This window comes from Condylostylus longicornis, unplaced genomic scaffold, assembly GCF_029603195.1.
Source record: "Condylostylus longicornis isolate FDR11 unplaced genomic scaffold, ASM2960319v2 ptg000010l, whole genome shotgun sequence".
Taxonomy (NCBI): Eukaryota; Metazoa; Arthropoda; class Insecta; order Diptera; family Dolichopodidae; genus Condylostylus; species Condylostylus longicornis.
In genome coordinates, this window is record NW_026577979.1 from 19449943 (window position 1) to 19462660 (window position 12718).

Consider the following 12718-nt stretch of genomic DNA (forward strand, 5'->3'; position numbering starts at 1 on the left):
TAGACCAAAATTCTTGTTATGATACGTAACGTAAAATTTCATCTAAATACTTAAATAAATTTAAAGAACGTGTACTTTTCTCCAAAGTCGTCCTATTAATCCTGGACTCATTATTTATCAAAATTTTTCCAACTTGTGTACTTTGTTAATTATTTAATATTATACGTGTATAAAGGCACACTACCTAATCAATGCTTTTTTGATTTAAATTTTAAACAATCATTGAATATTTTGAAATTTTCTAAAAAAAAAACATTAAAAAAATCAATTTCTTTTACTTACACATTTTATTGCCATTAAATTTTCCAAATCTGTAGTACTCGATTTCCCAATATCCGACCAACTACGTTTTATCATTGCATTAACATTAATTGTATATTAAACAGTGCAATTTAACTATTTAGTAAAAAATACAAAAAAGAGATAATTAAAAAAAATCATACAAAAAACTATTAAAAAAATGCGTAAGTTAAAAGCATTATTCCGCAAAGTTTTCCGTTTATGTACTAAAAATTCAGTATGAAAAAAGTTAATAGACACTTCCTCAATTAGTTTAACACATAATTTAAAATAATAATAATAAAAAAAAATTAAATTAAACAAAACTTATCAAATACTTTATTATGTACCTTGATTATAGATATACATTTGTATGTATATGTATATATGTATGAATAATGCGGGAATATTTGTTTATTTACCTGTATTTAATCCAAATAGTACTTATAATAGTACCGCCATTACGTTTATAAGGGCCTTATATTTTTAAAAAAAACTGGAATACTACCACACTATCAGACCACAAAACATTCATTTTCTAGTATCCATATTTTGATGCCAAATAATAAGTTCAAATATTCCAACATTTTGAAATCATAGCTTTTGAAGTTTTGCAGTTATGATGGTGTTAAAACTAATCGTTAAGAAAAATAAATATCCATAAAAGGGAAAACACGATTTTCAAAAAATTTTAAGAAAAGTGTAATATGGATTTCGTACCATTTTAAACCAAAAGTTTCTAATAGAAGCTAAGGATTAAGGTCAGCTTAAAGAGTCAAAATTATTAACAAACCTGAATACTAATAATTGTTATAATTGTTAGTAAAAACGACGAATAAGTAAGACATATGCTTCATTTCAATGTCGAACAAATTCTAAAGGTAAGCCAGCTCAGTAATTCCGTGTAGGAAATTTATTTCCATTTATTTGGAATCAAATCTTTATTATACCAACATTATTTAAAAAGAATACCAATCTAATACTTTTCTTAAACAACTAATGAAAAATAGTTTACGTATCATCACGAACCTATATTGACGTATCGTAATCCTATAGTGGTATACATACATAATAAATTTTATTTAAGCATTTTGAAATTGATTGATCTAAATTGTTATTTTAAGTATATACTTAAATATCATACACATAGAATACTGAGGTGAGGCACACCATGTTTTTATAGCATTTTATAGCTTTCTTATCATAATTTATTTGTGTTTTAACTTTTGTGATAATAATTTATAGGTTCAATCTGGACAACAATAATTTATACAGTCAATATTATTGAGTTAAAAAATGATTAAAAGTAGTACACATATAGTAAGCATGTGGTGGAAAACAACTATAATAATATTTTTGTAAATTATTGATTGATGATTGAACTATGTGTTTCTCATTTAATTAAAAGCTCCAAAATAATATTAAGCTTGAAAATTGATTATTGTTTTGTATTACTGCAGTAAAAAGGGGAACAAAATTTTTCCTAATATAAAAAATTTCAACACATAAGTACATACTAACATTGTCAGTATTACTAACATTGTTGTATAATTTCGAAAATCTTTTTTACTGCAATAAAATAAGGAAAACTTGGACTAAGAATTTAAGTAAAAGTAACAATTACAATGAAAAATAAGAAACAATACATAGTTATTTTTATGAATGAGGATTGACATGTATGTATATATGTATATGGAATATGAATATTTTGAATTATGTGCAATTTAAAGAATTTATTGAGCAAAAATAAGATATTATAAGATTTAAATACCAAAATACTTTATTTACTTTATTGTTAAATTTATTTTTTTTTTAAGAAAAAAAGTATACTTAGCCTCAAATAAAATGTACGGACATTCAAACAGATGTTTTAACAAGTCAATAACAGTGCCCTTTAAATACTTTAATAATATATTTAATTAATTCATTTGTTTATCAATTTATAAAATACAATTAATTAACTTAAATATAAAATAATTCAAAATATGTGTATAAATACATAATCTTGTGCGTATGTAGATATCAAATAAAATCGTAAATCAGTGATAATCTCCAAAAACAGAGATTAGATTCATGAAAAAACTTATATTGCATTTATCAATTTCAGCATAATAGTCATTGTACCTTAGTTACTTTAGGTTGCAGTAGTTCCTATCACAAAACTCAACTTTTAAATTGAATACCATGTATCAATTTGAGAATAAAACAGAAAATGTTTTTTATATTGCAAAGAAAACCGCGGCATTTTTGGTTTTGTTTCTTCTGAGTTTTCCTTTTGTCTTTTATCTTTATTATGTACTTTAAAAAATTGAATCGTATCGACGGTTTTTCAAAATTATAAATTTAATATTCTATTTGCATTTATTTACTAACATTTTATAATTTATAGATAAGAAATAAAAACTAATGAAATAAAAATTAAGTTTAGAGTAGAATAAAAAAGTAGTGTTTACATCTTTAAAATTTTTATTTTGCAAAATTATTACAAGATTTTATTTTCCAAATTTTACGAACATCATAAAAATATTTTATAATTATTTTATTATTACTCTCTTTTTTATTTATTATTTTACATTATTGATTTAATTTTTTAATATTATTATTTCTTCAGTTAATCTGTTTTTTTTTTAAACTACCCACAAAATTACAATATGTATATAAAAATTTCCTTTTCTTATTTTGTTTCTTTTTCTGCATCATTTATAAAATTATAGAAAAAAAATTATGTTTAATTTAATATAACCTACAAAAGTTCAAAAATAATTTTTAAAATATTAAAACAGCATCAAATTCTTAGACTACAAAAGCATCAAATTATATAATTTTATATATTAATTACACAGAAACTGAGTAATTTTGCTCAGCATAGACTTGGTACGAGTTTTCTGAAATTAGATAAAAAAAAAAAACAAAAAAAATGGAAATTTCAAAAGGATGAAAATAAACCTAGTTGAAATATTGTTAATTTGTAAATAATAAAAGTTTTTTGAGAAAAAGCCAAATAAAAAGTTAAATTGATAAAACCTAAAAATTCAAATGATTTATCATGAATTACAAAACATAAAATAAATTTCTCATATTATTCATTCCTTTTTCATTTTTTCGTTTAATTAATATCCAAAAGCAAAATATATAAAGTAAATAATTCACAATGTAGACAACTAAAGGAGTATTTTCCATTTTATATGTTTCCACAAAACTACGCCTTAAAATATTTATTGAAATGTAATGCTTTGCAAATAATTTTTCACCTTGCTTTATTAATGCTTAACTTTTAAAAAATGCTCAGTGAAAATATTAAAAAACAACTGCTACAAACACAGACAAAAAAAGCCTGTTTTTGCATAAAAACAGTGATGTTTTACAAAATATGTACTTATATTAAATATTTAACTAATGGAAAGATAGAAAAGCAACTTTATTTCAAAATAAAAAAAACAAAAGCAAAAACGTTCATGCCATTTTCAAAACAGAAAAAGGAGTTAATAAAACATGAAAACGAAAATGTTACACTAAAATAAAAAAGGCCCGTTGCGATTGTCATTCATCAAAACTTTACACGTATCTTACTTTATAAATTAAACAATCTTTTAAATAAACGTTATGCTAATACAATCGTATTTCTAATTATCAAATTTATCGTGGCAATATATCACATAAAATTATTGTAAAAAATATATGTAAATGTACTTTTTAAACACAATTTTGATAAATAACACTCACTAAGGATATATTGTTCTAATCCATTATTATTTCTTATAACAAAGAAAAAATACTACATAAATTGGAAAACCCGCTAGAGCAAGATAAAATAAAAAATAAGTTAAGCTTTGTTATTTATTTGCTACATCACAAAAAAGCGTAAATAAGAAGGATGAACGTGAACTAGTTTTCTATTTGTGAGTAAACGTACAGTTAAGATTAAGTATGTACCTTAAATTTGAAAATTAAAATGTAAAAATTTAATTTAAAATTGTATTTATGTAACAAAATATTTTACGATTATTATGCTTACTTAAATTGAAATATGTAAGAAATTATTAAAAAATATATTTAAAACAAAATTATTTTATATAAATTTGTATTATTACTCTCATTTCTTATAAAAATTTTAAAATTAAAAGGAAACAAAAGAACGTATGATTATGAGATAAAGAAACAAAAGTTACACCTATGTTTCATCTGTAATATCAAGAAGACACGAACCAGAATTGTAAACTGAAGATTTTAGTGAATTTGCTACATCACGTCTAAACATTGACAAATTTTGTGTAAACCTACAAAAAAATTTTATATGGAATACATTTTCAAACAATTTTTAAGAAATATTGGAAAAAAAAACAAAAATATTTTATACCTTTCCCTATTTTTCATTGAAATATTTCTTTCTATTCCATCCATTAAAGCGGCGAACCATTGTGCCATTGTTGCTTGTTTTTCTATCGGTTGTGAATGTATGATATTTTCTTTAATTGATCTACATTCATATACAAAAAAAAAATAAAAAATCAATTTATAAAATTAATAATTTGCATTATTCTATAAGTTTCTTTATTACCCAAAATAATCTTCATATAATAAAATCAATACTAAAAGTGGACGGGACATCGACCTAAAACAAAAAAAAAAACATGTATATTTTCTTCTTCAACTACTTAATTTTTAAATTTACCATTGATTTCTACAATCTTCTGACATTACTAGATTTAAAAGAGTCGACATCATTCCTTGAAGGATATCAGAATACATTTCAACAACCTAAAAGATCAAGCTAAGTGTTTATTTAATATGTTGAAAAATATTTAAATTTTTATGCCTTAAGGAACTGCTCATTTTCAGGTGTAAGGCCATGTCTCAACTTTTTTTTAGGGAATGTAGAAACTAAAATAAATAATCAAATCTAAATTAAAACTAACATTTAACATACTAATTCAAAAACTTCAATACCTTTCAATTGTAATTGCTTGAAAATGTATGAAACAATATTATCTAAAGCGGAACAGCATACTGATGAATCTACAAAATCAAAATTGTCAAAATTGATATTAATATGAAACTGTCGTTCTTAATAAAATACCTAGGGCTGTAATTCCTTTCGATATACTTCCTAAAATATATCCGAATGCTCGTGGTTCTAACGTTGCCAGAAACGTAATATGATCTTGTGCTAAACAGTCTAATAATATATAGTATGCAGAAGATAACTTAGGATATTCCTGTATACCAATAAAAAATGCAAATATAAAACTATAGTACACGCATATGTTGGCAAAAATTAGTAACACATTAGTAACTGACAGGTGCTAGTCATCAGTAAATATGTTAGATATTATTTATTTTAAAATAATTTTTTACCAGAAGATCATTTTGTTGTATAGACATAATCATTTTTGCAGTAACATTTAAAACATTATCCAGCGTATCATCTCCATATAACTTGAAAACTCCGAAATTAACATAATTTCCACTTAAAGCATGTTTTAACATTAGAAAACACACGGAAATCCCTTTTAGACGCATTGGATATTGTTGATCACGTGGAACATCTATGTGCAATACTCTGTCACCTAAAACAATTTTACAATTTTCAAGTCAAAGCAAAAAGGGTTGGAATCAGTATTGCACAATTTTACCATATAAGCATATTAATTTTGATGTTTCTTTAAACAATAAAATTCCATTCGGACTAGAAACATTTCCTTGTAATCTTTGTGATCTACAATTAACAAGTTCAGCAAACAGTTTTAAAATGGGAGTTGTTAGTCCGGGGTCATGTGCCCATAATTCAACAGCTCTGATTAATATCGGTGTATAATCGGGGTATCTACAATCAATACCAACGTAAAGTTCAATATATTTCACAATGAAAGAAAAATAGAAGGTAAATTTTTTATTGATAAAATATCCGGTCTTCAAAACTAAAAACTTCCGAATGCTCTGTAGATTTTTTATGTACACTTACATCCAATCAAACAGCATCATATACGGACTTTTTGAGTTTAATGAAAATGCTAAACCTCGTAAGTCTCTCGCTAAACCAATAATAGCCTTTTTTGCTTCCTCATTTGGAAAACTGTTATTACCCATCATTATAGATCCTAACGATTCAAATTGATCTAAAATCAAAATTTTTAATATATAAGGTTTCCAAGCAAAATTTTTATTTCGCATAGTTACTGGTTAAGGGAGTCATAAAACTGTAAAATCTCTCTTCGTCTTCACCAAGATCAACAATAAGTAACCGCCCAAGCGATGTATAAAACATACTTCTGCATCTCATTTCTGTTAAGGAAGTATTTGTCCCCAAAAAAGGGAAATGTTCGCTCTAAAAATTATTTTATAGAGATGAAATTACTAGAATTTTTCTGTTTAAATATTTATAAAAGTCAAATACCGTATGATGTGTTAACATAAATTGCACTTCTTCTAATTTTGCCATTTTGCGAATGCAACTAAAATTTAAGGATAAATCATTCAAAAGACATAAGGTCTTAGTTATTACTTGCTCTGACCGGACCCAACATTTCAAATTCGTTATACTGAAATTTAAAAGATAAAGTATACAATGTACAAGAAATACTTATTTTCATTACATTTTTCTATTAATCATGCTTAACAACATTTGCTCATCGTTTAGCCCAAAAACTTCAGATAAGCGTTTATAAACCTTTGCCTTATTACTTTGTTCGCTAATATGAATTTTTCTAACTTGCTCTAAAAAGCTTAAAAAAGATAACTCTAGTTTCTCACAACCTGCTTGTGGAAGTCTTGCATCAGTTAAACTCATTAATTGCAGGACCTATCAAGTACCAGTTAATTATTTTCTTTTATGTTATTAATTTTTCTTTCTTACTCTTATAACAAGTTCACTATCCATTGTATCTTGTTCTTCACTAGCATTGAATGACAACCTGCCTCCAATAGCTGAACCAATAATATAAACCAGCCATGTTAATTGGAGTTCATGAATTTTAACATCCAAAGCATTTGCATTAGGGTTTTGTAAAAGTTCTTGATAAGCTCGTGCAGTTTGGTCGAAATGTTGAACTAATAATGTACAAGTTTTTTCATACTCGCATCGCTCAATTACTGACAATTGTTCCAATTGTTGTTGCACCATCCCTAAATCATCTAAGGGGTCCTCCAAATCTTCCCTGTAAAAATATTTGAAATATTTAGTATATAATTTTCAATACAATGAAGACGTCATCAACCTTGCTATAACAGGTACAGATTCTAATCGTGAAGTGATGTAAGCTTTTGTTAATTCTGGGGTATACGTTCCCAATAAATGAGGTTCTGTTGTCTTAACATATGGAACTGAGGCCACCATTTTTTGCCACAACAAAAGCAAATAATGCACACTATTGGGAGCAAATTGCCACATCTAAAACACAATTAATCAGTTAGTTTATTTCAAATATTTAATCATCTGATAGCATTAAAACTTACCTGCAATGATTGTACAGTGAATTTAGCAATAAGTTGAATCGCTTCTGGATAACATTCTACGGAAATCAATTCTCCCAGTTGATAATTTGATTTTAATCGGGCTAAAAGACGACAGAACTCATGATAGTTTTCTGGATCACTTAAGCCCTAAACATATTAAAAATTAATAAATATTTGCTCATATATAATGCAATAGTTTTTACATGTAAATTCTCTAAAATGTTTTTAACTCCATTAACCAGATGAGTAAGGAATTTTGTACGTTCGGAATTACTAAATAGCGATCTTCTCACTGATGTCATCTAAAACCAATTTTTTAAAATTTAAGACATATATTAAAAAAAAAATGATATATTTTTACGTTACTATATAATTAAACAAACCTGAACGAGACATGAGAGTGATAAGCTTGCAAGACCGTTTGGTAATATTTGATACAGATCGAAAAATAACTTTAAAGTGTTTGAGTCAAGAAAAGCTGGACGCCAATTCGCGGGAATCTTAAAAGAGTATTTATTTAAAATATATTAATTAACATTAAATAAAATGAATTTACCTGTACACTACTCATGTCATCTGTCGATTCATCAGTAGAGCTTCCAATAAAGTCAAAACTGAGGCAATTTTTGGTTAATCTCAAGACATGTGATATTAAACTAAAACAATTTAGAATAATACATTTAGAATATTAGCAAAATCACTTGCTTTACATATTTCACTTATATATTTTAATGAGACAATTTTCACAAATAGAATTTACCTTTGTTGAGCTTCATCCATAAAATTTAAATTTTTACTATTATCGCGGGCTGTTATCAAAAGAGAACAGGACAGTAAAAATATATCATACAATAACAAATCTCTGAAAGATATTGCTATGTTGCGATTTTTTGAAAAAGTCAAATTTACATCAAGTTCAGCAGTTGAATTCATCTCACAAACAAGTTGTGATAAAATTTGGACTCCAATCGTACAATGCTCAACTGAGCCCTATGAAAAAGTTAAAATAAGTTTTCAACCTTATAATCAATTATTCGATAAACCTGTAGAAATTTTTTGACGTCCTCAAGGATATTCCTAAAAACATTTTCGTTTTCATAAGTATCCAACCATCCATATTTAGTAATTTTCGCTAATAAAATTACTAACGCTTGCACAACAAAGTTTCGTAAATTTGGGCGAGTTGCTAAGTAGTTGAGAACATAACTCCTAATAATGTTTCAGATGCACAATTATTATTTGTTTTATAACGTAAACATTAAAGTATTTTACCTTATATCCATTCTTTGCTCTAAGCTTAGGCCTTGACATAATTTTGTCAATGTTGTGGCGGCTAATAGTTGAGCATAGCTAGAATCTGCTCTATCAAGAAGCATCTGACATTTTGGTAGAGCATCTGGAGCACCCACAAAAGAAACTAAAGCCTTTTCTGCCTCTGCACGTATTATTGAATCTGCGGACTCATAAAGTTGTTTGCAGAGTACTTCGAGTTGTTGAATTTCCTATAAGATTTACAAAATTTCAATATCTTATAAGGTGCGACTTAGATTCCAATAATTATGATTAGTGGTTTAACATAATTCATATTCAGAATACACTTTGTCATTGATAAACATTGTAAAATTCTTGACAAGTTTAAGTTATTAAATTAAAAACAAAAGTGTAATATCGCCATTACATTGAATTGAAATGTGCAAATTATTTCAACTACTTGATCCATACGCTTTATATCTACTTATATATTTGTTTCACTTTTCAAAAACAATTATATTGTTTTTGATCAGTCATAAAATTTATAATGGAATCAATTAAATTCGAAAATAGAACGAGTTTCATGTTATTTTATGCAAATATTGCATGAAAAAAACATAAGCTGGAACTGTATTGTTTAGCCGACTATAGTTTTTGTTCTTTATGAACAAGAAAAAAAAAAATTGAGATTTCCGACACAAACATACGCTGATTTTATACTTTTATTTTACATATAAAAATCACCTACCATTTCCAACTTCTTGCTTCTTATTATCAAATTATCTTTTATTAAAAAATAATTTACTTTAAGGATTAAATTTTAAAAAATTAATTTATTTATATTTAATGAATTACAGCTCCTTTACCACCATTCTAAAACGACAAAACATTAAACTTTAAAATATTGGCAACTCCAATTAAACCAGTACACATTTAACTCAACATCCACAATAAACATTTATTTCTAAATTCACAATGGTACGAAATTAATGACAGTTGAAATCAGTATTCAGTAATAGCAACAGACAGACCCTCGGATCTCACTCGGAAATAAATTGCAGCACTCGGAAACAAAATATGTAATTGCTGACTCATACATAAAGTTGTTCTAATATTTCAAAAAACATAGTATATTATGAATATATAACTTTTTCTTAATATTCTAATTTAAATTTTTTCCCGGTTGAACTTTGGCACATTTGCATTCTTTGCGCGTTATCACCTCCTATTTCCGTCCTTTTGTATACTCTTTCAACAATAAATTAGAAACTTTTTTGACGTGAAAGCTTTACATTTTTTAATCGAGGAATCCTAAAATTTCCAGCATTATCTGTTGTTAATTCAAAACACATACCATCAGCACATTTTTGCTGTCAGTTTTAAACAATTTAAATTATTTCGGTTTTGTGATAGAAAATTTCAAAATAAAATTTTTAGTCACACGCTCAAAATGACAACTCATGTGAAATACTAGAGTATATTTGAACTATTGCCCTTATAGCTTTTGCAGCGTTTTTAAAAATACAAGGGCACAAAGGCCCAGATTAAACTCAAAATTTATATAATCATTACCTGTGTTTGCACGCCGCCTTTATCATCAATGGTCGACTTACGTTTTATTCCCCATTGTCCAGAAGTTGTGTTTGAAGGGAGTGAAACATATGAACAATACAATTCCTAAATTTTAAGTTGAAAACGGAAAAGAGCAATTTTCCGTGGTGAAATGTCAGAATTTATATAGAATACACATAAACATACCTAAAAGGTACTGCCAAAATCAAGGGAAAATACCGACGCGATTTATTAAATGTCTATTTGTTATGCTCGTACCTTACTTCGGCGCACGAAAAGCAAGCATGTCAGGTTTGTTTCGAGAAGTGGAAAGCGACTGTTCTATAAATCAAATACTTATGTATTTGATCTAGTTTAATTTTCTAAGACCACTGAAGTAAATTCGAAATTTTCCGAAAACTGTAATTAGAATAAATCATTAAAAACCGAATTCAAAATGAATTTAACCTACATACATACTTTTCCATTTTCTGTTGATATTGCAAAACTTGATGCAAGTTTACAATCAGATTGAAACCAAATTGCTGTGCGATTCTGTATTAAAACCAAAATTTAGAGAAGTGGAAATTACTAAATTTTATAATAATTAGCCTGTAAATAAATTAAGCTTGTTTTTGAAGTGTTCGAAGCACATATTTGTGTAAATAATTGCTTTCGATATTAAAACAATAAATTACTAAATTTTATAATAATTAGCCTGTAAATAAATTAAGCTTGTTTTTGAAGTGTTCGGAGGCACATATTTGTGTAAATAATTGCTTTCGATATTAAAACAATAAAACCGCTGAAAAATCAAGATACATATATATCAATATTAAAAATTACAACTGGGAATTATTTCAATCAAATTTCGAAGATTTAGTAACAGAAAAACGTTATTTTATGTTTTTTTGTATATTGACTGTATTACTTGTGTTTTTTTAAATTTTTTTATGTTGACAATAAATAACAAACACTTATGATCTGTTTGTCGCATCACTTTTGTTTGACGCGATGAGTTGTTATTCAAAAATTTTGTTTTTCAGCATAAAATCATTTCCAAAAGTTGAAACTTTATACTGAAAACCAAAATACTTTTCAATAATACCCCATCACCCCGAGTGATGCAACTAACAAAATTTTTTTTTGCCCGTGATGATGAGTTTGACATGCCTTATTTATATAGCAGAGATTTTCATAAACGCAGTACTGCAAAACAATAAGTGCGAAACGCAATACTGTAATTACATTACATGATGAATATGCAACATGCATATTTTTATATAAAATCAAAACAGTTTATATGATAATATAAATCTGCGCTCCTAATATTGTTCTTGTTTATGAACAAAATAGGTTAGCAACATTTGTTTACGAAAACAAATATAGCAGTTTTTTCGCAATATACAACAATATAATTATATACTGCGATTATGAAAAGGCTTAGAATGTGAGCTACCTATGTGCTTTGTTCTATATCGCGTGAGTACGTTATTCTACATCAAAGTTGAAACAATTTTTTTAATTCATCTGGTTTTAATTTTTATGCAAAATTTTTTAATAAGCCTTCTTTTAAGAATACTTTATTAAAAATTATGTTTACTGTTTCATATAAGTATGAACAAACCAAAAGTTATAAAAACAATCAAGCTATAACTTAATCTGGGCTCTATTGCAACAACCTCTTATTTTTCTTAATTTTTCTTAAACAACATTCAATTATTTAATAAACAAAAACATTAAAAAAGCCAAAGTGGTTGGTTGAAGCTTTGACAATATCCTTGCCTTGCGTTTCCAAGAATATTATTTAGTTTTGATACTTAAATGCTTTTTGAACTCCAATTTTTTCACTCTTCCAAAGCAAGAACTTTTCGGTATTTGTTTTCAAATATAATTTTATTTAAATTTTTTTTTTGGCATATATATTTTTCCCTGTGACCAACATTATTGACCAGAAAACTAGTTTTGTAAATTCATAAAAAAAAAACTTTTATCCCATTTATTTAAAAATCGGCTTTTTTATCGAAAAACATGAAACAGTATATATACATTGCGTACCATATATACATACATATGTATATACTAGATTACAATCAAACAAGTTTTTTTGATGGAATTATGATATATTTTGTCAATGTTTGCATTTACCTACTTCACAAAATTAAGATATGAAAACAATTTTTTT

The 12718-nt window shown here is 26.3% G+C and overlaps 1 protein-coding gene across 2 annotated transcripts; it reads right to left on the bottom strand.

Annotated features, from left to right (window-relative positions):
- Nucleotides 1-2744: 2744 nt before the first annotated feature.
- On the bottom strand, nucleotides 2745-9866 carry LOC129618643 (ran-binding protein 16). Of its 2 annotated transcripts, XM_055533511.1 has the most exons (24): nucleotides 9731-9866; nucleotides 9004-9233; nucleotides 8775-8940; nucleotides 8492-8721; nucleotides 8288-8387; nucleotides 8115-8231; nucleotides 7935-8033; nucleotides 7732-7878; nucleotides 7494-7666; nucleotides 7133-7433; nucleotides 6873-7078; nucleotides 6674-6818; nucleotides 6457-6604; nucleotides 6242-6395; nucleotides 5913-6103; nucleotides 5635-5846; nucleotides 5357-5495; nucleotides 5227-5295; nucleotides 5096-5160; nucleotides 4952-5037; nucleotides 4838-4891; nucleotides 4637-4756; nucleotides 4486-4556; nucleotides 2745-3164 (listed from the first exon to the last, which is right to left on the bottom strand). In XM_055533511.1, exons 1-24 carry the CDS (start codon nucleotides 9731-9733, stop codon nucleotides 3115-3117), a joined length of 3276 nt encoding a protein of 1091 aa, XP_055389486.1. In that variant the 5' UTR covers nucleotides 9734-9866; the 3' UTR covers nucleotides 2745-3114. The 2 variants fall into 2 exon arrangements, with proteins under 2 accessions (XP_055389486.1, XP_055389487.1); XM_055533512.1 differs by lacking the exon at nucleotides 2745-3164 and having other exon boundaries at nucleotides 4314-4556.
- Between the last annotated feature and the right edge of the window lie 2852 nt (nucleotides 9867-12718).